Raw genomic sequence first — 25,707 nt, 5'->3', positions numbered from 1 at the left:
AACGAAACACCATAGTTCATGGATGTATCCTGAAGTCCTCTTTCTGGGGACAGTAATTTAGAGGAAAATTGAGTATGGGGAAAAATGCAAACCCATCATATTTTTCTTTTTGAACAAAGAAAGTTCTACACACATTCTAATGAACTTGCATAGTTTAAATGCGGACCAATAAAAAAATCATCAAATGTCACACTTAGCCACTGGAAACAGCCATGCTTTAAAAACTTACACTCTGCAAGTGATGTGAATGCTTCAAACACTGAACAATTTACTCAGCTTCATTCACCTCAAGACTGCAAGTTTTTATCTTCAACAATAGGAATGAAATGCTTTTTTAAGTATCTAGCCTAAAAAAAGGGATGATATGCATGAGAATCATGAATTGGAAGACGCTGGAATTGCTTATGACGTGACAGACAAAACCAACCATCTGAAAAATATGACTGATGTAAACAAGTGTTCCAAAAATATTTGTGATTATGGGAAAGCATGATTGATTGCTTACTCGTTTAGTCATTGCAACCAATCTTTGATAATTTCAGTCAGTGAGACCACCAGTAACTGCAGCATTAACAAAACTTCATGAACAAAATTTATAAGCAGTAAAAAATTAAGATGTTTTGTGCATTGTGTGAGTAAAATAGTACAATTCATCAACATACTTTTTGTACAATAGTAGCAATGACATAATAATCATTAATAAATCTTCTCATCAAAGATTATCAATCTTTTTACACTGAATTGTTTCAGGATTAACAAGGAACAAAATGTCAAAACAACAGTAACTTTGGAAGATCCTGTTTTGACAAATAACTTTTGGTGAAATTCAAACAATTCATACCATTTGCTTCCTGCTGAGCAGGCGGTTGGTCATGAACTTCCGCGTTCTGATAGTGGCCGCACCTTCACTCTACAAAATGTAACAGACAAATGTTGAAATAAAAGCATACGAAGGTCAGACACAGCCCTTAAATGCCAGTGACAAAGCAGTGATTGATGGCAAGACTAATTCTGCTCATATGTAAGTCAATCATACCATGTCAAATTCCTTAAGAAAGAATGTCAATGCTGATGCAGATGTTTATTGCTTTGCTGGCACGTATGACTGATAAGTATTGAGTTGATAGCCCTATTAACATGATCAAGCCAAACAATTTAACAATCACAAACATAGGTCACATTAACAGACATATTACAATCCTCAGCTGACTGGGCCCTTGACTGGGACCTATGTGCCTCCAAGTTCCAGCACCTGTGAAGGTCCGGGGTAGAATAGGCCTTCAGCAACCCATAGTTGCCATAAAAGGTGACTATGCTTGCTGTAAGAGGCGACTACAGGATTGGGTGGTCAGGCTCGCTGACTTGGTTGACACATGTCATCAGTTCCCAATTGCACAAATCCATGCTCATGTTGTTGATCACTGAATTGTCTGGTCCAGACTTGATTATTTACAGACTGCCGCCATATAGCTGGAATGATGCTGAGTGCGGCGTAAAACTGAAGATGGGAGCAAGAATGCAGTCATAATTCCACCTGTACCCCTCCATAGAGATCAAAAAGCAAAATTACAAACTGACATGCATACCTCATCCTAAATATACATTCAATAAACTAGAACAGGTATAAAAAAACTCAAACTTATTTCTGTGATGGAATATCACACTGGGAAAGGATTCCTTCTAGAGGAAAATTACTACATAACATGACAGGGATACAGGCTCAACTCTTTCCCAAGAGGACATAAGGTTCTAACTGTTCTTGCTATGATAATCATATTTATTATCAGAGTTCAATAGTTTGCCTTTACACTCACTCACTGTTATTGAAAATTACTTAACTGATGGTATGGCAATCTGCATTGAATTGGAACATTTAAATTACATATCTGTATTCCTTTAATCCATTAAGCTTGCTAATATTTAAAAAACGGCAAAAATGTTATTAAATTCCTAAGTTATGGCCTAAAGGAATGCATAATTTTGGCTTGATGGAAACAGTTCCACCCGTATCCCCATCTTTAAACATAGTAAATTTGCTTCAAGAGAGTCCTTCCTCGGTGTAATACTCCAACACAGAAATAAGATCACTGATTGTTTTATCATGCCTGTTCTCGTTTATGTAATGTATGCACATTTGGGGTGAGTATCATGCGTGTCAGTCTGTAATTTGGTTTTTCTTTTATGGCGGTAGGGTTTGCTTACGAGCGGAACTCTTACATAGTTATCTCTGACCTGGTGCTCTAAAATCAGGGATAAACATAAGCGTAAGACAACCATAAGCCTTTCCACCCCGTCTATCGTTCGACACCAACTGGCTCGTATTCTTAAATCCAAAACACTTGGCTATTTCAGCGTGTGAACGGAAAATAACAGACACTATAATAGAAAACGAAAAACAAATGTACTTAATTTGTTAATAAAATAAATAAGTTAGCGATAGCTGTTCATCTGCATTAACACTGCGAAATTCCCATTGCCGTTGTTGACACATTTGACACGACATATACACAGTTTAACAAAATTATTTCAAAACTAAAAGTGTCGAATATAATGCGTGAAGACATAAACGTATGGAATGGGTTATCTAAATAACATTGATTATCCCTAAATTATGAGATTTATTTGGATTTTCAAGATCACATCACATGTACCATTTTGAGGTCTTAATGGCCGCTAGGAAAAGACCGGAAGCAGAGAGTTATCGACGGAAGTTACATGCGAGACTTTCGATGAGTGAAAAGATGCTTTAAACAGAAAGGAACACTTCCCAGTTGCTACAGAAAATATTCGTCAGTGGCATAGAGGAGCATTTTGTGACAGTCATGAGCTGTTGAGCTTGAAAAGTGAGTTAACTAGTTACGGTAATCACTTTGTTTACATAGCACTGGGGGCACCTGCGAGGTTTTCCGAGAAATGGGTCTATCGATTAAGCAAGAGCTCGCAAGAACCGTCTTGTTTCAAGTCAAGCTGAAAGACATATGATCATTTAGCCTCGTCATCATTTTGGAGTTTGCATACAATGAAGTTGCTTTCCTGGCCATTACACAGCAGATTGCGTTGTAAGTGTGACATTCGGTGGAGTGGCCAGTGTATAACACCACAATCCGATGTATGATCACAATCAGTGATACTCTCATTCGACAGAACCAATAAACAAAGCTCAGGTACCATATATTTAGGTTGCTAGCAATGACCCGTTACGTCTATAAAACGCCCAGTTGATCAGGTGGATTGTGCGTACCAACAGTGTTTTGTTTATTATTACGTGAAATACGTGCATTTATGGTGCAGAAATAATATGACGACTAACCATGCCTTGTAATATTCCAGGAAGTACAGGGGCATTTTCCTGAGATATCATGTGCATTCATATTCATATCACTTCATGATATGTGATTATGCAGAAAGCGTTAGATAACACATTACACTTAGCACAAAAGGTGACTATGCATGTCGTAAGAGGCGACTAATGGGATTGGGTTGTCAGGCCATGGTTGACACATGTCATCGGTTCCCAAATGTGCAGATTGATGCTCATGTTGTTGATCCCTGGATTGTCTGGTCCAGACACGATTATTTACAGACTGCCGCCATATAGCTGGAATATTGCTGAGTGAGGCGTAAAACTGGACTCACTCACTCACACTTAGTACATTCTGTAAGTGAGTAAGGTTTTACACCACAAGAAACCAACAGCACATTTTGTACCTGTGTGGGAAATCAAACCTTGGTCTTCAGGTTCAACACTTCAAGTTCAACCACTAGGCTGCACCACCTCCAGAGGACGTTTAATGTATTGAATGTGTACAATTTTAAGTCATAGACCAAATCTTCAAAAAAAAAAAAAAAGCATAGTACCTAAAAAGAAGTAATGGAAGAGTATGATTGTGAATCCTCTCCATGAACTGTATTTCACACTATAAATATTTTAGTGCTGTGTTACAACACCCATGGTAGCTTTGAAGACTACACTGACTAATGCCAATTTCATCCTTGTGTTTATAATACTCTTTTTATCTATAACAACAGAAGGATTCATTTTTCTATTATTTGATATGCATGTATGAATATGCTGTGATAATTTTAAAAGGATATGCTGCTACCAAACTCTATGATCAATGACTGTCTATCTAGTTTTTGTGTCGGCACATTTTCTTGCTTTTATCATGACATGAATTGTTTGGGTGAATATGTTTCAATGTCACCAAGTTATTTGAGTGTTTTTACTCTTCAATCTACAGGATGCCATTTGCTGACAATGAGTGAATCATCCAATAGGAAACTTCGACAATCGACTTTGCAGTTTAAACCAACTCCAAATTCACCCCAAAAAAGAAAGATGGGTAAATATATAAATATATGTAAATTATAGTGATAAGTGAGTTTATTATGAACTCTGATCAGCAGTACTAGAGAGCATCATTTGGTATTTTTACATCAGGTGTAGCGCTTTCAGACTACTCATGGTCTCAGCATACTCTGGCTCTCAGCATCTCTTGTTTGAAATTTATATTGATACCAGTTTGAATGAGTGCTGTTGACAAGGCATCCTGAGGTCATGTGAGTGCTTTTGGAGGGAAAGAAGGGAGGTAACTCGAGGGTGAAAGGTTGTATGTTTGTTTCAAGGGAATTGAAGGGATTCAAGTTTCTTCTTAACCATTTGGAAGAGAGGAACAAGAAAGCTAACAAGCATGGGTAAGGATAAGTATTAAATGTCAATTTTGTCATAAAAATGACATTTTAATATGTTGAAAAGTGACCTCATATTCGCATGCTTCTCCCAGATCGGACAAACCAAGAACAGGAAGAGAAAAGAAAGAAGGCTGGTGATGCTGCAGAGAGTAGACGAGCACAAAATACTTCTCCAGACAAAAGGTATAAGCAAATTTTTCATGAAATTATTGGAATAATATGTTCAGAAAACATGACCACATAATGCACCACTACTGTCCTAGGCCAGGATTTTCGAGGCTGTCTTAGCTGTAAGATAGTAGTAAGTGCCATACATTAACACTGACTTAGCACTAAGAGTGCTTCAAAAATCTATGCTCTCAACATCATGTAAGCATTGGTTTTCAGGAAACCATGCATATTGCCAGGTGGCTTATGGCATGAGGTGAGAACTTTCGCAGACTTTATTGATGCTTGTTGTTCTATTCCGTATGTGTTTCTCAGTGCTTATGATGTGCAACACTGGATTGTCTGGTTCAGACATGATTAGGGGTGGTGAGGTAACCCAGTGGTTAAAGATTTGGCTTATCATGCCCAAGGCATGGTTCAACTCCCTACATGTCTAAAGCCTCTTTTTGATGTCCCCCACTGTGATATTGCTGAAAGCAGTGAAAAACCTTGCTTTCTTGTCAGACTTGATTATATTCAAACTGAATAATGAAGAGTGCAGAGTTAAGCCAAAAAGAGAATGCATCTACAAGCTTCAGGGTTTTCATTGTTACATTACATATGGTTTATCAACATGAACTCATAGACAATTATGACAAGGCCTAATGATTTAAATAGGTTGTTAAAATAGGTTAGGATGAGCACACTATTTTGTTTCCCCGATGTGCAAGAATTGTGTCCAGGAAATTGGTCAAAGTTGGTTCACACATCTTTACTAAATCTCTTCAAAAAGATCAGTTTACATGTTAAACTTACTTGCACTCTGGTAACAAGGAGAAAGGAAGATGTCGAAGTTGTTACTTCCATTTTATGTTTTCCAGAGAAAACTGTCCGATAACTGCCAGTGCTTTTCTCCCTATATGATCAAAGTGGAGTGAAAATTTCATATTTAACTCATGTGATTTTTGTTTTGAATTGCAAACATGCTATTTTCTCTGAGTTTCACAAATTGTTTTGTTTGTATATGAACTTTCTGTGGTTTCTACAGTGATGAAAAGATCGCTCAAACATCAAAGTACTTTGACAACAAGGAAGCAGAGGAATCCAAACAAAAGAAAGGTACTCAAGCTTATTCAAAATCATTTGTTCGCTTTTTTCATCATAACATATATATTGTGAAAACATAATGTCTTAAGTATGTACACTGAATTTGACTGGACTGATTTGCAGCAAATACCTTGTTCATAGGCACAAATGTGATAGCTTGAAGCAAAGGTTTCAAGATGTACAAGGAAAATATGTCAGATGATTTGACATAATTACACTGACTGGCTTATTGCCTGTAGATAGAGGGGGACCAGGAAGTCATGGTGTTGAAGCTGTTAAATTGTATGGCTTGGTTTGAATCTATGATTCACCCTTTATTCTGGGTTTGTCAGCTCCATGCCTGTAGGGGGCAAGTGGGGTAGTGAAATGGGTAAAGTGTTCACTCATCACACTTTAGACCTGGGTTGGATTGTTAATTTCTAAGACAGCACTAAGTTAGACTTTAGTCCCTCATGAAGCTGATATGCCTTGACATAACATACATAAAGTAGGCAGGGATGAAAGTAATTGTATGCTCGTTTATAGAATCTGAACCCACGGAAAAGAATGCAAGTGAAGGAAATGCTAAAGCAGATGGGAGTTCAGTGGATCCCCCAAAGGAGAAGTCCGATGAGGATGCACCCACCCAGCAGTATGAGATGTCCCCGGAAGAACCAGAGTATGTCACTGTATCACAGTATCAATCACTTGATTATCAAACCCACCATCAGTCGTTTATCAGAATTTTTCAACAATGCTTTCAACCATAGTTGAAATACTGCAGTTAAACCAGGGAAAAAGCTTATTAAGTTTAGTTATTTAGGTTTGATATTGGACATTGGTTTCCTCAAACTGGAGGTGGTGTTATAAACTGGACATTTTTATACCCTGCTTCACATTAAGCGCAAACAGGAGGTATAGTATTGGGCTCTGTCCATTTCGGAATATCTTAAGAACTGTTGAGTAGATTCTTTTCATATTTGATACCTAGGTTCATCACAGTATAAGAAAGGTCCCAGTCAGTGGTGACACTTGACCTTCACTTCAAGGTCACAAGAGAACTTTTAATGTTCTGCTGTTGTCAGTGCAATATCTTAAGAATGGTTCACTGGATTTTCTTCATATTCAAAATCAAGCTTGATCATGGATAAGTGCAGGGCCCAGTCGAATATGATGACCTTCAAGTAATTGTCAAGGTCATGTCTACACTTTGAAAATTTCATATAAACCTGCATGTTAAGATTGATAACAAGATATCTCAAGAACCAGGACCCATAAAGGTCCGGAGTAGAATAGGCCTTCAGTAGCCCTTGCTTGCCATGAAAGGTGACTATGCTTGTATTAGGTGATTAATAGGATTGGGTGGTCAGACTCACTGATTAGATTGACATGTCATTGGTTCCCAGTGACACAGATTGATGCTCATGCTGTTGATCACTTGATTGTCTGGACCAGACTCGATTATATACTGACTATCACCATATAGCTGGAATCTTGTTGAGTGCAGCGTTAGTTTTACTCACTCACTCAAGAACCGGTCACTGAATTTTTTTCATATGTCAACACCAAGCTTTATCTAGGGAAGCTGCAGGGACTAGTCGATTTTGGTGACCTTCAAATAATTTTCAAGGTCATGGCAACGCTTTGACAATTTCAGCATTTTCAAGACTTCGTTTGAATGTTTTTCAGTAAGGAATTCTTTATTACACTATTTTTGCATATTTCATGCACGGAAGCACTCATGTCAAGGTCCAAGTAAGTCTTGAAAATATTTGTGCAGGTTGCTTTGATATGGCTTAAAAAATGGCTGTCTGTAGCAAAAAGCAACAATTACTCAAACAAATTGTCCTTGACAAGTTTGTTGAACATCAAGATACCAGCCCTTGTGTCTTTGCAGGGATTAAAGAGTTTGGGTACCTTTGTATACATACCATATATGACAGGATGTGCCAGTGCAAGTGCATATTTTTGTTATGTAGTTTTACCTTTCTTTTGCTTCTAATAATACTTCCTGATATTTGGGCCAAACCAGCCTTTATTCTGAAGGAAACCTGGACAAGAGTTATCTCCCCTCATCAAATGGAATTTGGGTATGCTGTTTTAATTGGAGATAATGTTGATACCCACTGGTAGTACATTTTTTTAATTTTTGAATATTAAAATAGTGTGAATTTACTGTATAAGAATTCCTTTTATAAAACAAGCCTTGTTGTTAAAAAAATCTTTTTATCACTGATTAATCTATTGCTATTTACACAGTTTTGGCATTTTTATTTTTTTTGTTTTTCCATTTAACATTTTGGTGTTAGTATAATCACAAGCAAACTGTAGTGCAAATGGGCTGTGCAGCATAGAGAAAATGACTAGTCTTCTTACATGTGAGCGAAGAGAGTAAAGACTGGCAACATACTTTCCTCACTTCAGTTCGACAAATATTTTTCATGTCAAAATATAATATCGCCACCATCAAAAGTATACACCCATTTCTTCACTCACATTTCCAACCCCATGTTGAACAATTACTCACGTGAAATGTTTTTTATTCAACATTTTAAGCGCAATTTGTGGTAGATCAGACTGTTCTGCGCCTCCATTCCCCCTTCCAGCTTCCAGTACAATGGACTGAAGGAACAGGAGTGTATTATTCCATATGGAATACTTACATTTACCTAGCCCTGCTTCATTCACCAGAATGTAGAATAAATGTTACGAAAATTCTAACAATAGCGACGAGAGATAAGACAGATAAACTCCAACAGGTCCATGGAAACATTAGGCAATGTGGTATTTCTTCTTAATTTCTGCTTATTCTTGTTCCGTCTCTGCATTCAACCGGAAACTTGCGGGGATATTGGAGGCGAAGAACCATCTTAATGCCAAGAGTGGCGCTTAAAATGTTGAATAGAACATATTACACATGAGTAATTATTAAACATGGGGTTGGAAATGTGAGAGCACAATCAAATGAAGTTCTCCTTTGGTGGTGGCGATGTTTTATTATAACATAAAAAATATTTTTCATCCGAAGCAAGAAAAGTACATTGCCAACCTTTGCTCGCTTCGTTCGCAAGAAGACTTGTCATATTCTCTATGCTGTGCAACCCCATTTACACTACAGTTTGCCTGGCGTCTAATGGTGGGGTGGGCTTCGTTTCTGGAGCAGAACTCAAAAACCATTCAATATTTTCTGAAAAACTTGGAAGATATGTGTAGCAGCCCCTGAAGTGGTGCCTTTTGCTATTTACAGGTTTTTGTGATTCATTATTTTCTCAATTTCCATGGAGACCTAGTCTCAAAAAGGTTGGATGGGCTTCGTTTCCGGGGCAGAACTCAAAATCTGTTCTTTATTTTCCTGCAACACTTGGTAGATATACCAATCAGAAGCTACAATGGTGCCTTTTGCTAGTTACAGGTTTTTGTGATTTTTTAGTTTCTCGGTTTCCATGGAAACGATTGAGACTTTGTCTCAAAAGTAAGATGTGTGTTTCGTTTCTGGAGCAGAACTCAAAAACTTCTAAATATCTGTCAGTGTAACTTGGTAGATATGTGTGGCAGACCTCAAAGTGATGCCTTTTGCTATTTACAGGTTTTTGTGATTTCTTGTTTTCTCAGTTTCCATGAAAACGTTTCGGACTTAGTCTCAAAATGGAGGGATGGGCTTTGTTTCTGGAGCAGAACTCCAAAACATTTCAATATTGTTCTGCTAAACCCCTTTGGTATGTCAATCGGAACATAAAGTGGTGCCTTTTGCTATTTACAGGTTTTTGTGATTTATTATTTTCTCGATTTCCATGGAAATGTTTCACTCAAAAGTTAGAGGTGTGTTTTGTTTCCGGAGCAGAACTCAAAAACTTATTAATATCTGTCAGTGTAACTTAGTAGATATGTGTTGCAGACCCCAAAGTGGTGCCTTTTGGTATTTACAGGTTTTTGTGATTTATTATTTTCTCGGTACCATGAACACGTTGCGGACTTTGTTTCCAGAGCACAACTCTAAAAATATTTCATATCTTTCAAAAGATCTTGGCAGATATATGAGACAGATCTTGAAATAGTGACTTTTTCTGATTACAGATATATGGCATTTATACTTTTCATGAATTCCATGGAAACAATTCAGACTTGGTCTAAAAACACAATAAGTAACTGTCAGATGATTTGTCCTTTCAAATATGTAGGGGCTGGGGGATATGTCAACTTCTGATGACTCTTGTTTTAGAAGTCAGCTGCTGTGTCAGGTCCTACATTTGTTCTAGCCTTGTTATTGTAGCAATTCAAGTAGGGGGCCATCTCAAAGTTTTGTAGGATGTTTTTTCTAAATCTTTAATCCTCAAAAAGACACAACCCCTGTGTCACCAGCATACGTTGGTGGTTGAATGGCAGTATTTTCTTGCAGCTCCCAGAAAACAACAGCTTCTGAAGACTCCCTTGATGAAGTGATGGAAATTGATATCCCAAACAAGAAACCCAGCATGTTGCAGCGAGAGAGTAGTTGGAGGGTGAGTACCTACTTGTCTCTGTAGGGTGAGTTACCACATTCCACGGTAATTGGAGGTTCAGTACCCACTTCTAATTGTAACTTTAGGGTGAGTTACTACATTCCACTGTAGCTTTAGGGTGAGTTACTTCATTCCACTGTAGCTGGAGGTTTAGTACCTACTTCTCAGTGTGGCTTTAGGGTGAGTTACTACATTCCACTGTAGCTTTAGGTTGAGTTACTACATTCCACTGTAGCTTTATCGTGAGTTACTACATTCCGCTCTAACTTTAGGGTGAGTTACTACATTCCACTGTAGCTGGAGGTTTAGTACCTACTTCTCAGTGTAGCTTTAGGATGAGTTACTATACAGTCGTGCCCCGTTTATCCGAACACTTGTGTTTTTATTGAAATTGTCTGGATAAGCGAATTTTCGGATATCTGAATCACGGGCCATATGTATAAGAAACGTATAAAGAAACGAACAAAGTAGGCATCAGACACAGTCTTTATTGATTACGATACATATAAACAAATATCAGTTCAGTTCGTCACTGTCTACATTCACAAGATCATCGGCAGTAACAGTCACAGTTGCAACTTGTGCACAGAATCGTAGTTAGTGCATCGCAAAGTTCCGACAAGGCCATGTCTACCTGTGGGTCCTCATTCGATTGGATAATATCCACATGACGAAAGCAGTTAGCAATTGTCTTTTCGCTCACAGCTGTCCAGGCTTGCTTGATCATCCGGATTAATTAATTATAGTGACCAACAAATTGACACGCCTCAAAATTAACTCAGTGTCACCTTGCTACTCAGAGGTAATTAATCTTCTCACGCTTCAAAGACCGCTGACTTCTTTGTTACGGCATGTGAGGCCCTTGGTAATCACGTGTGTAAACATAAAGGTGCTCAGCCATCCGGATATATGAGACAAAAATGCACATAATTTAGTGTTTTGTCTGTGAAAATGACTGTACAGTTATGGAAACCGAGATCCGGATATGTGAGTAATTTTACAATAGTTTTTGGAGCTGTGCTCCAGAAATATAATGATTACAGACAGACACATGGACAAGGCGTTTACTATATCCTCCGCATTACATGGCAGGGGGATAGTTCTGAAGAGGGATTAACACTCCTTATTCAGTGTCCATCTGAGCTCTAGTTTTAGATGATTTCAGAAAAATATGGTTTTAGAAAAAGTGTTTGGTTATTCATGTTTTACAGATAACCTATTTTCAGTGTATTAATTATGATTTGTACACAGGGCATTAAACTCACAGACTTGAAGACGGCTCCGACCTGTTTATCATTGGTGAAACCGCTGAACAGGAAGGACCATACAGTGCTTATCAAACTGCCGGTAAGTTACCATTTTCTTCACATATTTCTGATGTGCTAAAGTGATGGTTTGTGTTTGTGGAAATTATGGAAACACTGACTTTCTGAACATAAGTCTTGGGGCATTTGGTTTTGTCATGGCTCAGAGTAGCTTGGTATGGTCTAGGGCTTCAAAGATTCGGTTCGAATCGAATCTAAAACCTGATTTTCAATAACCATTTTTCACTATTTCAATTTGTTACTTGAATACCTATTTTAATTATTTCCAAACAACAAGAATGTAATTTACATTCCTGATTTCCTTGTCGAATCTTAGAGAAAGTTTTCTGTGTGATATGTTTGCTTTCTTAAAGTTTGAGAGTTAAATGAAATCTGATGTTTTACTTGTATGAAGAATCAAATGGAAAATTATCAAATCAAGGGTCCAGTGTAGAAAATCAAATTAAAATGAGGTCTGGGTGAATGATTGCAGCTCTCATATGGTCGTTACAATGGATCAGGGTTCCTGGCTTATTGAAAATCTTTCATCATACCTCAAACACATGGATTGCTATTCATGATATTAATCACAGGATAAGCTTATCCAGACTATATTGTATACAGAACACCAAGTTGGCAGAGGAAGAATTTGAGTGAGTGAGAGTCAGTTTTACGCCACACTCAGCAATATTCCAGCTATATGACAGCAGTCGGGCCTGGACCAGACAATCCAGGGATCATTTCTGAGGGCAGCACTAAACAACACTAAACAATAGTTCTTTTACTAACCGCACTATAATATATCAAGGTTTCCATCAGAAATTCCAGCTTTAGGAAGACAGCACTAGTGCTACTAAGTCTTTCAAATAGTCCATAAATATCAAATTGAAAAAAATATTGTGATGAAAAGCTTTCTGAACCACTAATATTTTCTGCATGGCATTGTTTCTTTTTCAGTATCAGTTCTCTGACAAAGATACACAACCTCCGTCACCCTATCCTGCAAGCTTCGTGGACAAATGGGATCAGGATCATGTACGCATGCCTTGTTCGCCGCAGAATGAATACCCAGTGGAAACCAAGGTGAGATAATTATTCTTGGAACCTGCTTCAAACCAAAGTGAGATAACTCTGCTTCATTGCTGACCATTGCAATACTGAATCATTGCAATTTATTGACAACAATTCCCTCAAAATGAAATAAGCTATTCTAAAAATGTTCTGTATATGTTTTGCTAGATATTGATCCTGGGTCCTCTCATTATCACATATAAGATTAATAACCAGTTAGATATTAAATATCACTTGTTACCTTTGATGGGAAAATTTACAGTTTTCACAGAAACTTGATTTAGTATCTTTTAATGCATATTGCCAGACAATGTTTCAGTATGTTTACACACCAGGAACCTATTGAATTCCTAAATTCCTCCGTGTAGGGTTTTGCAATCCAGGCAACACTTACCAAGTACCCAAGTAGCCCAAACAAGGATAATCAAAGTTTATGATTTTCTTTAGTCTACATGTTAGCAGCAAAACATTTGACACATATGTCAGTGATGAGTTATCAAAGTTTACCTCTGTATGAGCTGTTTCTTGCCTAACATTTTCCAAAATTCATAATTGAAGTATGTTTTGCATACATTAAAAGGTTCATATTGGATTGAGGTGCAATGGAGAATGTCTAATATTTTCATTGCAGACCTCAAAAACAACACTTCGTCAACGCTGGGGTCTCATTGAAGAAGCTTTGTCTGGAAAAATCAATGGCCCTTTTGAGTTAGAGGTTTGTCATCTATGTTTGAAGTCATTAGAATATTCCTTCCTTCAGCCTGAATATTGTACAAAAGTGGTATGTTATCTGTATTAGGAAAAAATGTATGTATGATGTTGTTTGCTTCATCTTTACTCTGGTATTTTAAGGAAGCACTGTTCACATAAACTGGTAACAGTGGTTTGTTTATCTTGTGTCAGACAGGGAGAAAGTCTAGTGGAAGTTTGCTGTGTCTTTGCCACTCTCTCACATTCCTCTTGTGTCAGACAGTGAGAAAGAAGTGTTTGAAGTGTTTGCCTATTCTGTCAATGCCACTCTTACTATTCTTGTGAGACCTGAAGGTGTGGGATAGAATAGGCCTCCAGCAACCCATGCTTGCCACGAAAGGTGACTATGCTTGTCGCAAGAGGCAACTAACAGAATAAGGTAGTCAGACTTGCTGACTTGGTTGACACACGTCATTGGTTCCCAGTGTCACAGATCGATGCTAATGCTGTTGATCACTGGATTGTCTTGTCCAGACTCGATTATTTACAGACCACTGCCAGATAGCTGGAATACTGCTGAGTATGATGTAAAACCAAACTCACTAACTCATTCAAGCTAGGCTGCATCCGTACATACTATAGCTCGAATATTGTAAACTAAACTCACTCACTCACTCACTCACTCACTCCTATTCTTGTGATGGGTGGGGTGGTGGGGTAGCATTATGGTCAAAGCATCCACTTGTCACACTGAAGACCAGGGATCAATTCCCTATGTGGCTACAATGTGTGAAGCCCATTTCTGATGACCCCTGTTGTGATATTGCTGGAATATTGCTAAAAGAATACTCACTAATTTTGTGTCAGGCAGTGGCAAAAACTAGTGGTTGAAGCATTTACTTGATTTGTCAACACTTTCCACTTAACTTGTAAGATTCTTTACATTTCCGATTTGAGTGGACATACACATAGGAAAAGTACCAATCAGTGCCACCCCCATTTGTCACCATTACCATTTTTCCTCTTTCAGGATGCTATCTTAACATACAACCAGAGGTACTCCAAGAAGTGGGATTTCTCATCTATGAAGCAGTACTTTCTAGACGTATGTATCCCTGCTTTCTTCCATCATGACATGAGTGAGAGCTAACACAGAACATTTCCACTTTGTCTCAAGTAAAGGGACAGAGAAACAATTTGTTTGAGTCAAAATAAGTATGAAATAATATATTTACTCTAAAGAATATGTTTTTGAATTTCAGTATTTGAGGAGAGAGGAGCGTAATGACTTCTTTTCCAACACTCTTCCCAAGATGATAAAGCTAGCATTACAACTGCCTTTGCTGTGCACAACTGTAAGTATCTGTTTATGTGTTCCTTTATAACGTCTATGTGATCATAATGATACTTTGGTTCATGTCAGCGTGATCATAATGCTCTGCGACATCTCAACATCTATCATGATGCTCTGGTACAGCTCTACATGATCATGATGCTCTGGTACAGCTCTACATGATCATAATGCCCTGCGACATCTCAACATCTATCATGATGTTCTGGTACAGCTCTACATGATCATGATGATGTTCTGGTACAAATCAACATGATCATGATGCTCTGGTACAGCTCTACATGATCATAATGCTCTGCGACATCTCAACATCTAACATGATGCTCTGGTACAACTCAACATGATCATGATAATGCTCTGCTACATCTCAACATCTATCATGATGCTCTGGTACAAATCTACATGATCATCAGGATGTTCTGGTACAACTCAACATGATCATCATGATGTTCTGGTACAGCTCTACATGATCATGATGCTCTGGTACAGCTCTACATGATCATAATGCTCTGCTACATCTCAACATCTATTATGATGTTCTGGTACAACTCAACATGATCATGATGCTCTGGTGCACTTTCACATTCCGTAAATTAATGATGAAGTACATAAATAATATGTACTGGTAATTAGTCTGAAATGAGTCTTTGAATGGGATTTAGAACTGAGTCATTTCAAGTGATTCTTGTCTTCTTTAGAATTGTATTGTTTGTATAATTTTAATCTAAGTCTTTTAAGCAGCTTTGCCCATAATGGAATCTGAAATTGTGTAAAGGTATTGTCCCTTACTTTAACATGGTTAGGGCGTTATTCATTGTGTTTTGTTAATAACTCTTGCTGGTTCAGTTGTAGCTTCCAAACAATTTCCATTAACAAGAAGAGTGCTTGGAAACCATGCAGGTTGAAGAGTTGCACTTTTTAGTACTTTTGTTAGATTGAGTCATGTCAGCTATTTTAACCCACACTCTGTGAGTGGGAGTCAGTGCAACAAAAGTACCAAAACCTGTAATTTTCTGAGAATGTAGTCCCAAAAATTTAACCACTTTCTAAAATGAATGTGAATTCATAGTCGGTAGAGGTTTCACAAATCCCTTATGTCCTTAGAATAGTGTCATGAGTTTCATGCTTTATCATTCTGGAAGAAATTTATTATGTTATCAGTTATTTTATTGGCCTTTGAAAGTGTTTTTCAAAACATGAATGCATTATTTAGTCACAGTAAGGCAGAAATATTGCCAAAATCAGGGATTTACCTTGAGTCCTGTATTTGAGGGTCCCTGGGAAGCATGCTTTTAATGTTCAGGGATCCTGGACAACAAAATGGAGTCCTGGACACTTAAATATCATCATTAAATTAATAATACATGTACTGTTATTGCATTGTGTATCATGATCAACACATTTATTGTTACAGTTATGAAATTGCACATGATACCATAAACCATCTAGAGGCAAACTCCCCGACAACTTATTGTTATTTGACTGAAATGTTCACAAGAGTGTTTGGACTTCTTCTGCATCCCTGTCGATGAACTGATGAATTTGTTACACCCATGTCAATTTTATGCATATAGGACACAGGAATTTGCATTCTGTAAATGCCTGCATAATTTATATTGAGACTGTGACCTTCATTTTGCCAGCCTATTCCACTACTGAAGCAGGGCAAGTCACACTCCATAACCCTGAGTCAACAACAAATAGCTTGTCTCCTTGCCAATGCCTTCTTCTGTACGTTTCCTCGCCGGAATACAAGACAGCGACACTCAGAGTACTCAAGTTACCCAGAGATCAACTTTAATGTGTGAGTAAGAGCTGTGTTATACTGGTATTTTGTCAAAAAAACTCATATTATACTTGCTGCAAGAGTACATGAGTGAGTGCGCTGGGTTTAATGCCACATTTAGCAATATTCCAGAAATATCATGGCGGAGGACACCAGAAAATGGGCTTCACACATTGTGTCCATTTGGGGAATCAAACCTGGGACTTCGACTTGACTAACAAATGCTTTAACCACTAGACTTTCTTACTTGTAGCAAGAGCTGGCCAACCTGGTAGCGAGGTGTTGACAATGTGTGACTTTGTTGGTTATCATACCTTGTCTCAAGGTTTTGAGGCTCTCTCTTACAAGCCAGTGCTGGTTGAAATTTGGGGCCTTCAGTTAGCAGTCATTGAATTTTTTGGTTCATTTGAAAAGGATGTTTGAACACAAGAAACGATGTCAAGTTGGGAGATACATCCATGCAAATGATAGATCTGTCATTCTACTGGGAGAAACTGGTTCTGTTTTCGAACCATTGCTGTTAATTATAACATAACAATGTGAGTATACATATGCATAAGAGTATGAGTAATGATACAGTGCTATAACGACTGTTTGCAGATTGTTCCAGGGCCACCCGAGTCGTAGGAAAATGGAAAAATTACGGTGTATAACCCACTACTTTAAACGAGTAACAGACAAAAGTAGGTGCAAAATGTGGTGCCAGTGCCTATGTATTGTATCAATTTGTCATTAAATAACTTTGTTTTGAGGTACATCTTAATAACCATGGTTACAAAAATGGATTTTTGAATTTGGACTCCAGTTAGGCGTTTAATATTTGATCAGCTTACATGGGTTCCTGCAAGGGTTTTGGTTTCCATGCAGTGCCCCTTGGTACTGTAACTAGAACAGTCTTTCCTAACCCATGCAGTGCCCCTTGATCTAGTAACTAGAACAATCTTTCCCAACCCTCGTAGCACCCCTTTCCTTGTTACAGTAACTTGAACTTGCTCTCCTTACCCATGCAGAGCCCCATGGTGCAGTAACCAGAACAATCTTTCCCAATTCTTCCTGTGCCCTTTCCCTTTGTGACTGTAACTTGAACTGTCTTTCCTCACCCTTGCAGTGCCGCTTGGTACAGTCACATTCCATCGGAAAGTCATTGCTTCTGGAAGATTTCCCAGGTGGGAGGATCTTGGAACCGATTTTACCAATCTGCATGTGTCTTCAGCTGGGACCATAGAGGATGATGGGAAGGGAATGTTACAGGTAAGACACATAGAATGATGGGAAGGGGATGTAACAAATGACTTACAGAAGATGATGGGAAGGTAATGTTAAAGGTGAGACACATAAAATGTTGAGAGGTGGATGTTACAGGTAAACATATTTAAGGTTAATGGAAATGATATGTCACAGGTCAAACCATAGAGGAGGGGGTGTTACAGGTAAACTGATGGGAAGGGGATGTTACAAGGTCAGATCTTAGATGATGAAGTGATTATTGTAGTTCAGGCAGGGATTTTAGTGAGATAGCAAAGTATTTGGCAGAGGTGGATGTCTCCAGATATTTGACCAACTGCTAATCTGCTTTCCTCTCTGTGCTGCAGGTGGATTTCGCCAACAAATACATTGGAGGTGGAGTTCTGGGGATGGGAGCAGTACAGGAAGAGATCCGCTTCCTCATCTGCCCTGAGATGATTATCACACGACTTTTCACAGAGGTGCTGGATAAGAATGAGAGTCTGATCATGCTAGGTAAATTTGTATGCTGAATTATGCACATCTGCACCAAACAGGTGCTTTTACACATTATACAAACCAGTTTTTAAGTTCTGTTATTGTCCTGTGGAGGTCCCGGATAAAATTAGTCTTTAACAACTTGTGTATATGTTGTAAGAGGCAACAAATGGGGCAGTCAGACTTACTGACTTGTTTGACAGATCGTATCTCTATTGCACAGTCAATGCTGATGTTGTTAATCACTGGATTGTCTGGTCCAGATTCTGTTATTTACAAATCGTTGCTACATAGCTGGAATATTGCTGAGCTTGCTTTAAACAACAAGCTAACAAGCCCCCCATAAACACAAATTATGTGAGTGAGCTTTTAAGTAACTGAAAAAACATTTGAAGACTGTGTTACAGCAACTCAGTCACTTGCTCATGTATGTTCTTGCAGGCTGTGAACAGTTCAGTAAGTATGAGGGTTATGCAGACACTTTCACCTGGGATGGAGACTACCAGGATAAAACTGAGAGGTACGCCAGCTGTTGTATTTCTGTTACTTACCTGTGATTGGGGCACGTGAACAGTGAGTAGAGTTGTTAGATCAGATACGGTATATTAAGTTACCATGATACCAGTTTTATTCAACCAGCCCTCTACAGGGGTTTATCTGAATCTGTTCGGAATTCAATATATAACCCCAAGTTCATCAGAATGTTTGAAAACCTTTTTAAAAATTCAATATGGGCAGTATCACAATTTGGAACAGATCCCATGAACTTTTCTGCCATTTTTTATCAAATATGTGTCAAGAACATTCTTGCAATTCTGGAAAGGAAAGGTCTAAAAGCACATTCCTGCCATTCAGGGTAGAAGAGATTCCAAGAACAGTAGTGCCATATAAGGTAGAACAGATTCCAAGAGCATCCCTGCCATACTCGGTAGAATAGATTCCAAGAACAATCCTGCCATTCTTGGTACAATAGATTCCAAGAACAATCCAGCCATTCTGGGTAGAATAGATTCCAAATACAATCCAGCCATTCTCGGTAGAATAGATTCCAAGAACAATCCAGCCATTTTAGGTAGAACAGATCCCAAGAACAATCCAGCCATTCTCGGTAGAATAGATTCCACGAACAATCCAGCCATTCTAGGTAGAACAGATCCCAAGGACAATCCAGCCATTCTAGGTAGAATAGATTCCAAGAACAATCCAGCCATTCTCGGTAGAATAGATTCCAAGAACAATCCAGCCATTCTAGGTAGAATAAATCCCAAGGACAATCCAGCCATTCTCAGTAGAATCGATTTCAAGAACAATTCAGCCATTCTCGGTAGAATAGATTCCAAGAACAATCCAGTCATTCTAGGTAGAATAGATCCCAAGAACAATCCAGACATTCAAGGTCATATCCAAACAACACAGGTCCCAGAACACATGCTTGTGCTTCAGCTTTAGTTGATAAGGATTGGATGCTAAGAATACACATCACTTACTTGTGACATCATCTTCTTGTGACAATGCTCTGTCAGTTTTCCACTTTGGCTTGTAAAACCCAGGATGTTTCCTACTTTCACAGGGATGTCAATGGTCGTATGCATACAGAGGTGGTTGCTATAGATGCATTGGTTATCCGAGACTACAAGAAACAGTTCCAGAAGTGGTGTGTGCAGAGAGAATTGAACAAGGTAAGCACAGTCTGTGACTGTGATTATGACTGATTGTCTGTGTCGTGGTTAACCCAATGACAGTGTTTTGGAGTAGTTGTTTGTAGATTTCCTCTTGTAGGGAGTTCCTTTTCGTGCACAATAATCCTGGTCTTAACCGTTTTAGTGAGTATTTGCAATAGTCCAACCCTCCTTTTAAGGATGAACTTCAAAGAAAGAGCTGGATGTATCAGGTTTCATTGAATACTGTGTGCCACCAGTGACCTTGATGTTGTTATGCTCGCAAGGTGTTTAGAGCAGATATTATTATAGTGTTATTACAGTAAGATACTCATAGAAAAGAATAAGGGAACACATGAAAGTACAAGCGATCTTTTATTTCCACAGTTTCACTCACAGTAAAGAAACACTTGTACTTTCATGGCTTCCCATATTCGTTTCTATGAGTGTATTATTTAAATTCTACGCCATGATCAATGAGGACTATCAGAGTCTGTGTATCTCTGCTGACCTGCTTGGTTATACTGCAGGCGTACGTGGGGTTCCACTGTGGGGAGGAGTCTGCCAACCACCTGCCTGCGGTCTGTACTGGCAACTGGGGGTGTGGCGCCTTTGGTGGGGACAAGAGGCTGAAAGGTACAACTTGGTCTGGATGAATCTTTTCTGGGATTGGTCAATGATTTCAAAGTGCACTTGTCAGCAAAATACAAAAATAATCATTTCTTTCTAAATATAGGTACACTATCAAATTAATATTTTCTGCAGTTAAGAGTGTTTAATTCTTGGCATTAGCTATAGTGAAAGGAATTTCTGTCCATGTTATTTCTAAAGATATCTGTCAAATTCCTTCTGAAATGTAACCCACTGTGCCTATCAAAGAGTCTTGTGGTTCAGCTCTCATCCAGATGATGGCTGCATCTGCTGCCAAGCGGGACGTCTGCTACTTCACATTTGATGACGATGAGCTGACAGACCAGCTTTACAAGATACATACGTTCATCCAGAGGGAAAACGGATTAGGAGTTGGTATGTATGTGACGCACTTAGTTAGAAAGTTAATATGTTTTTCTGCTTGACTGTAAGTGTAATATTGGATTCATCCTTGCCAGTGCACACAAAGTGCTCAACGTGTAAAACCTTTGCTTGACAAATCAGGATGGTACTTGTAGAGTCAGACCCTTACTCTTAATTCTTTCATGGTAGTAAGATGGGATCCCATTCACCGACCTTGTTAATTCATGTCCCAACTGGTACCAGTAGTTGGATAATCACAATGTCAATCACTAGATTGTCTGAACGAAATTTAATTATATAAGTTTATGACAGCAAACGAGATTCAGACTGACCACTCACTCTATCACTCTATTCCATGTGTTTCAGGCAATGTGATCCAGCTCATTGACCAGTACAGCCGGAATGTTGTACAGAAGACATGGTGGAATGCTAAACCAAAGAAGAACCTGTTTGAGTACATAGTGGCAGCATTTGAAGGCACCCTTGATTCAGACACTACAGGGGACGACTTCAGCGAAGGGAGTGTGGAAGCACATGGCGATTTGAATGACAGTAACTACAGCAAAGAAAAAGATATGGATGTTGATAAGATGGATGATGACAAGAATGATGAGCCTGACTACAAATCAAATACACCATGAGAGACTGGTGTCAAATGTTGACCAGCAGGAATGAAGCTGTGATAAACATAAGACACCTTTGTCCAACTCTGAATATGTTGAAGACTGCTGCTGATTGCAGGTTTATTATCCATGACTAAAGAAGTCCATGCAGTCAGTGAAACAGTCCCAAAATATTGCTTTGACACTTCTCCGCCAATTTCAAATTCCATTTACTGAAAAATAAAGTTCTTTTCTCGTAAAATATGATTCTATGAAGCTATCGGTAGGTTTAAACCTGAAATACCATGGCAGGAGATAAATCTGATGTCTCAAACTCATGTCGTTATTAATATTAATTTTGAATGTGAAAGGTGAATCTATTTATATCAATCAACAAAGGGATGGGTGTCAAAAGCTTTGTGGCCATTTGGGAATAGCATTTGTCATTGGTTATAAAAGCAGGCAGCTATTTAACAGAGGGGTAAATGACTGCAAATCCCTTTTCCAGCCTTGTCTGGAAAAACATTCACTCCCACCTAGAGGACGTGTCCTCCTTACACGTATTATGTATTACAGTGATATACTTCAAACATAAAGAATTATAACCACAAGAGTTAACCCATCCCAACCCCTGCCCCTCTATCGACCCCCTACTAGAGAGTCTGTTTTAATTACAGCTTACAAAACAAAGAGTTTGACTTCATGAATTTTATTCACCACACCCTCATCAAACCCACACCCACAATCACTGTCACACCCACTTCCATTCACACCCATAAACCCATACCTGCTCTGATATCCACACCAATACCCCTACCCACACACCCAACCCACCACTTCTCTCATGTACACATTCATGCCTGCACCAACACCCACACGACATGACACCCAAGCCCCACCCAACCAACAATCATTCTCCCTCACCCACACCCACATCCTCAGCCACACCCACCTCTACACCCCAAAAGAAAGTGAAATTGCACGATATACATACACCCAAGTTCTCAGCCTGAAACATTACTATCCTTCATTGGCAGCTAGGTGATGCGAAGACACTTCACATCTCTGGAGCCCAATATTAGCCAGAAATGCATAATAGCCATGAACTAATTATGATCTGCTTTGAGAGAAAGACAGATTAACCAAACTTGTTCATGCATATGGCCATCTCCATGCCCATGTCATTGTTTTGATAAATATTTAGGAACCAGGTATGCTACTCACAAGAAGTCATCAAACATGTTCATATGACTAGACACAGGCTTGTGGGTGCTCCTTAACTTGTTTAGAGTTGAATGTTTTCATTATGAATGATGATATTGGTACAGTTTTTAAACATTCAGTCCATCTTGTCAATATTATGTAGAATCAAAGCATCAGTCCTTGAAATTCCATCATGAAGTAATTAGTTTTTTAAATTATTTTAGTTTTAGAGTTTTATGTCGTGTAGGACATTTTAGTCAAGCTCTGTACAGTTTGTGTTTTATTCATTTAGCCATTTTCATAAACTATTTTTCTTCGGAAATATTTCTTTAGATGGGTTTACCTTTGTTCGCTCTTCTTTGACTGAGAATACATTAACAGCAATGAGCAACAAGTACTAGTGAGATAATATCTTCCGAAATTCCATTGATTTTTAACTTGTAAGACTATTTTGTTGTCTAATTGTCCATCCATCATGAACTTATAGGTTTTCAACTCTTCTTTAACAAAAAGCATAAGCTTGAACTTGATATGGATGATCCCAGGCGTGGGGTCTCTAAATAGTGCTCTCATAATTTGTTATTTCTTCATTATTTAAATGGATGGTCAGTAGTTTTTATGTGTGCAGTTTGAAAACTTGATAATGCCCAGATTAGGGTCTGGGGTACAAGGCTCACTTTAATTATGAGGAAAAAACAGTGGATGTGTTTGTTAACTTAAATCTGTATTATGTTTGGTTTTGAATGGTCGATTGATGAATTGACAGTACCCCAAGTTTTGAGTGTAGTCTGTTTGCTAAGTGACAAAATCATGCATCTGAAAATCCATTCTAAGTAAAGTTAGTCTCAGTATTGTTCATTACACCTTCACACCAAACCCTAGTTAGAGGTCGTGTTGAGGGACCTATGACCATGCAATCAAACACAAGACTGCTGAACTGGTTTAATCAGTCAGAATATAGCTACTGTTTAGGGTTTGGCAGGACTTACAAAATTCCAGAGTCACTGACAGTGATCCTTCAACAAACAGAAAATCCACATAAAACACAGAGTATACATGTTTAGGGCTTTCTGATGACATGGTTACCATCAACTAAGATTTCCGCAAGCTGACATCCTTAAATAATGACAAAAAATGCTATTTTCAGTAACTGTTTACTCCCTGTTCACTGTGTTGCAGCAGGCTCCATGTGCATCCCCCAGAAGCAGTCGTACAGTAAATAGCATTCGGAAGTGTTCGGGTACAAACCTTTTCGAGGGAAAGTTAACAAAGTATTGCAAACGTCCACTTACGCAATTGGTTAAGCTGTGTTCTGATTGGTCAATCTCAAAGGTTATCTGATGCGACCTCCTACCAGGTTTGTTAGACACAGTAGAGAAATGTACCGAATTATACTGTGACTAAGTTACTGAGACTGCTGAAAATCATATTTGTGTTTGTTGTATGTGATGTATCTATGCATGGAGACACACTTTTTATATTACTCACTGCCTAAAATCAGTCCAGCCTGGTAATTAAAATAGAAAATCTTTATTTGATTAGGTGGATGGATTTAACAATACTGAACAATCACAATGACATACATCTTGTAGTTAATGAGTCCTCAGTGAACAAGGCTGTTGGGTACCCAATTTGTACAGTGGAACCTGTCAAATCCAGACTCTTTGTAAACCAGTTTTGTCCATAATGCCGACTACTCTCTGAGTCCCTGCAAAAATGTCCATGATTTATCACGCGCAGTGAAACGATGTCGTTTTGTTTCCCTGTGAACAAATTTCACAAAGTGTAACCCCTTCTTCAGACTGCATTGTTGGTCCTCAAAATTCATCTACAATAGTACGGTATCTTATCATGGTAGCATCTACAGGCATGGAGAAAATTTGTCAAATTCAGACTGCTGAATAATCTGGACAAATGAGTCTGCTTCATGCCAGTCCACATTAGACACTTTCCACTATATAAGTGTTCGTTCCTCACATGGAAGGTCAGAGTTTGATTCCCAACATGTGTACAACACATAGGGCCAATTTCTTGTCTTCCCCACGATTCTGCTAGAATAATCAGAGCAAATCACAGCTCATCTTGAACTGGCCTGTTTATGGAGGTCTCATGGTTTGTATCCCTGCAGAGTGTCTAAGTATGCACCTTACAGCATCAGTGAAAATAAGGGAAGGCAGCTGTTCAGCCGAGGGAAGACTATTTCACCATTCCTTTCAAACCATTTTAAACCTATTTTAATTGTATTTATCTTATGATGAAATAAGATAAGATGTAACTTTATTATCCCTGAGGAAATTCTTTGTGTATCAGAAAATGGCTTCAAAATGAATCTATACAAAATTCACAAAAATATACAGAATAATTACCGGCACAGAATGATACTGCTGATAATTCCTTACAATTAGCCACAATAGTAAAGAGTAGTAATCGCTTTGTACATCCACTTACCCAGATAATCTGGATATCTGTCTATCACTTAGTTTAATGTTCAAAACGAAGTTGTGTGAAAATATATTGCTCATCTTATTATCCCAGTTCGGTGTTTGATGCAATTTCAATAACATTTTGTGAAATTACTGGCGATAGTGCTAGTATTGCTGGAATATTTCTAAAGGTAGTATTAAACCATACTCTCATTCATAATGGACTAGACCCAAACATTGTTTAGTTCAAGAGGGATGATTCTCCTTCTACGAAAAGCTTGGTACATTTCATCTCAGTTCCATGGGCCAGTTGGATGTCACGACTGTACAACCCATTCATTGTTATCTAACTTAGTACCTACGTTCTGGTATGTATCTGTATAGATGCATTCAGGGTATAGTGGAAAACATATACAATGGAGATATTGAGGATGGTGAATGATCAATTGAGAAAAAAAA

The 25,707-nt window shown here is 38.4% G+C and overlaps 2 protein-coding genes across 3 annotated transcripts in view; one reads left to right on the top strand and one right to left on the bottom strand.

Moving 5' to 3' along the window:
- Window positions 1-2,701, bottom strand: part of LOC137285096 (small ribosomal subunit protein eS24-like) — a 7,389-nt gene extending 4,688 nt beyond the window's left edge. The window contains exons 1-2 of the mRNA XM_067817303.1: window positions 2,652-2,701; window positions 842-910 (exon numbers count right to left, since the gene is read on the bottom strand). Coding sequence (XP_067673404.1) covers window positions 842-910; window positions 2,652-2,654 — 72 coding nt within the window. The 5' untranslated portion in view covers window positions 2,655-2,701. The remainder of the gene's footprint in view (window positions 1-841; window positions 911-2,651) is intronic.
- Window positions 2,666-25,707, top strand: LOC137285095 (poly(ADP-ribose) glycohydrolase-like). Of its 2 annotated transcripts, none has more exons than XM_067817301.1 (20): window positions 2,666-2,843; window positions 4,242-4,343; window positions 4,785-4,875; window positions 5,888-5,958; window positions 6,472-6,604; window positions 10,322-10,424; window positions 11,676-11,771; window positions 12,686-12,811; window positions 13,431-13,514; window positions 14,520-14,594; window positions 14,752-14,844; window positions 16,484-16,644; window positions 17,227-17,309; window positions 17,735-17,877; window positions 18,219-18,366; window positions 18,790-18,868; window positions 19,919-20,027; window positions 20,537-20,642; window positions 20,901-21,032; window positions 21,387-25,707. In XM_067817301.1, exons 2-20 carry the CDS (start codon window positions 4,259-4,261, stop codon window positions 21,659-21,661), a joined length of 2,193 nt encoding a protein of 730 aa, XP_067673402.1. In that variant the 5' UTR covers window positions 2,666-2,843; window positions 4,242-4,258; the 3' UTR covers window positions 21,662-25,707. The 2 variants fall into 2 exon arrangements, with proteins under 2 accessions (XP_067673402.1, XP_067673403.1); XM_067817302.1 differs by lacking the exon at window positions 2,666-2,843 and adding an exon at window positions 2,902-3,059 and having other exon boundaries at window positions 21,387-25,165.

The sequence above is a fragment of the Haliotis asinina genome, chromosome 5 (assembly GCF_037392515.1).
Source record: "Haliotis asinina isolate JCU_RB_2024 chromosome 5, JCU_Hal_asi_v2, whole genome shotgun sequence".
NCBI lineage: Eukaryota > Metazoa > Mollusca > Gastropoda > Lepetellida > Haliotidae > Haliotis > Haliotis asinina.
Note: the sequence above shows the minus strand (reverse complement) of the source record. Positions and strands in the feature narration are given on the sequence as shown.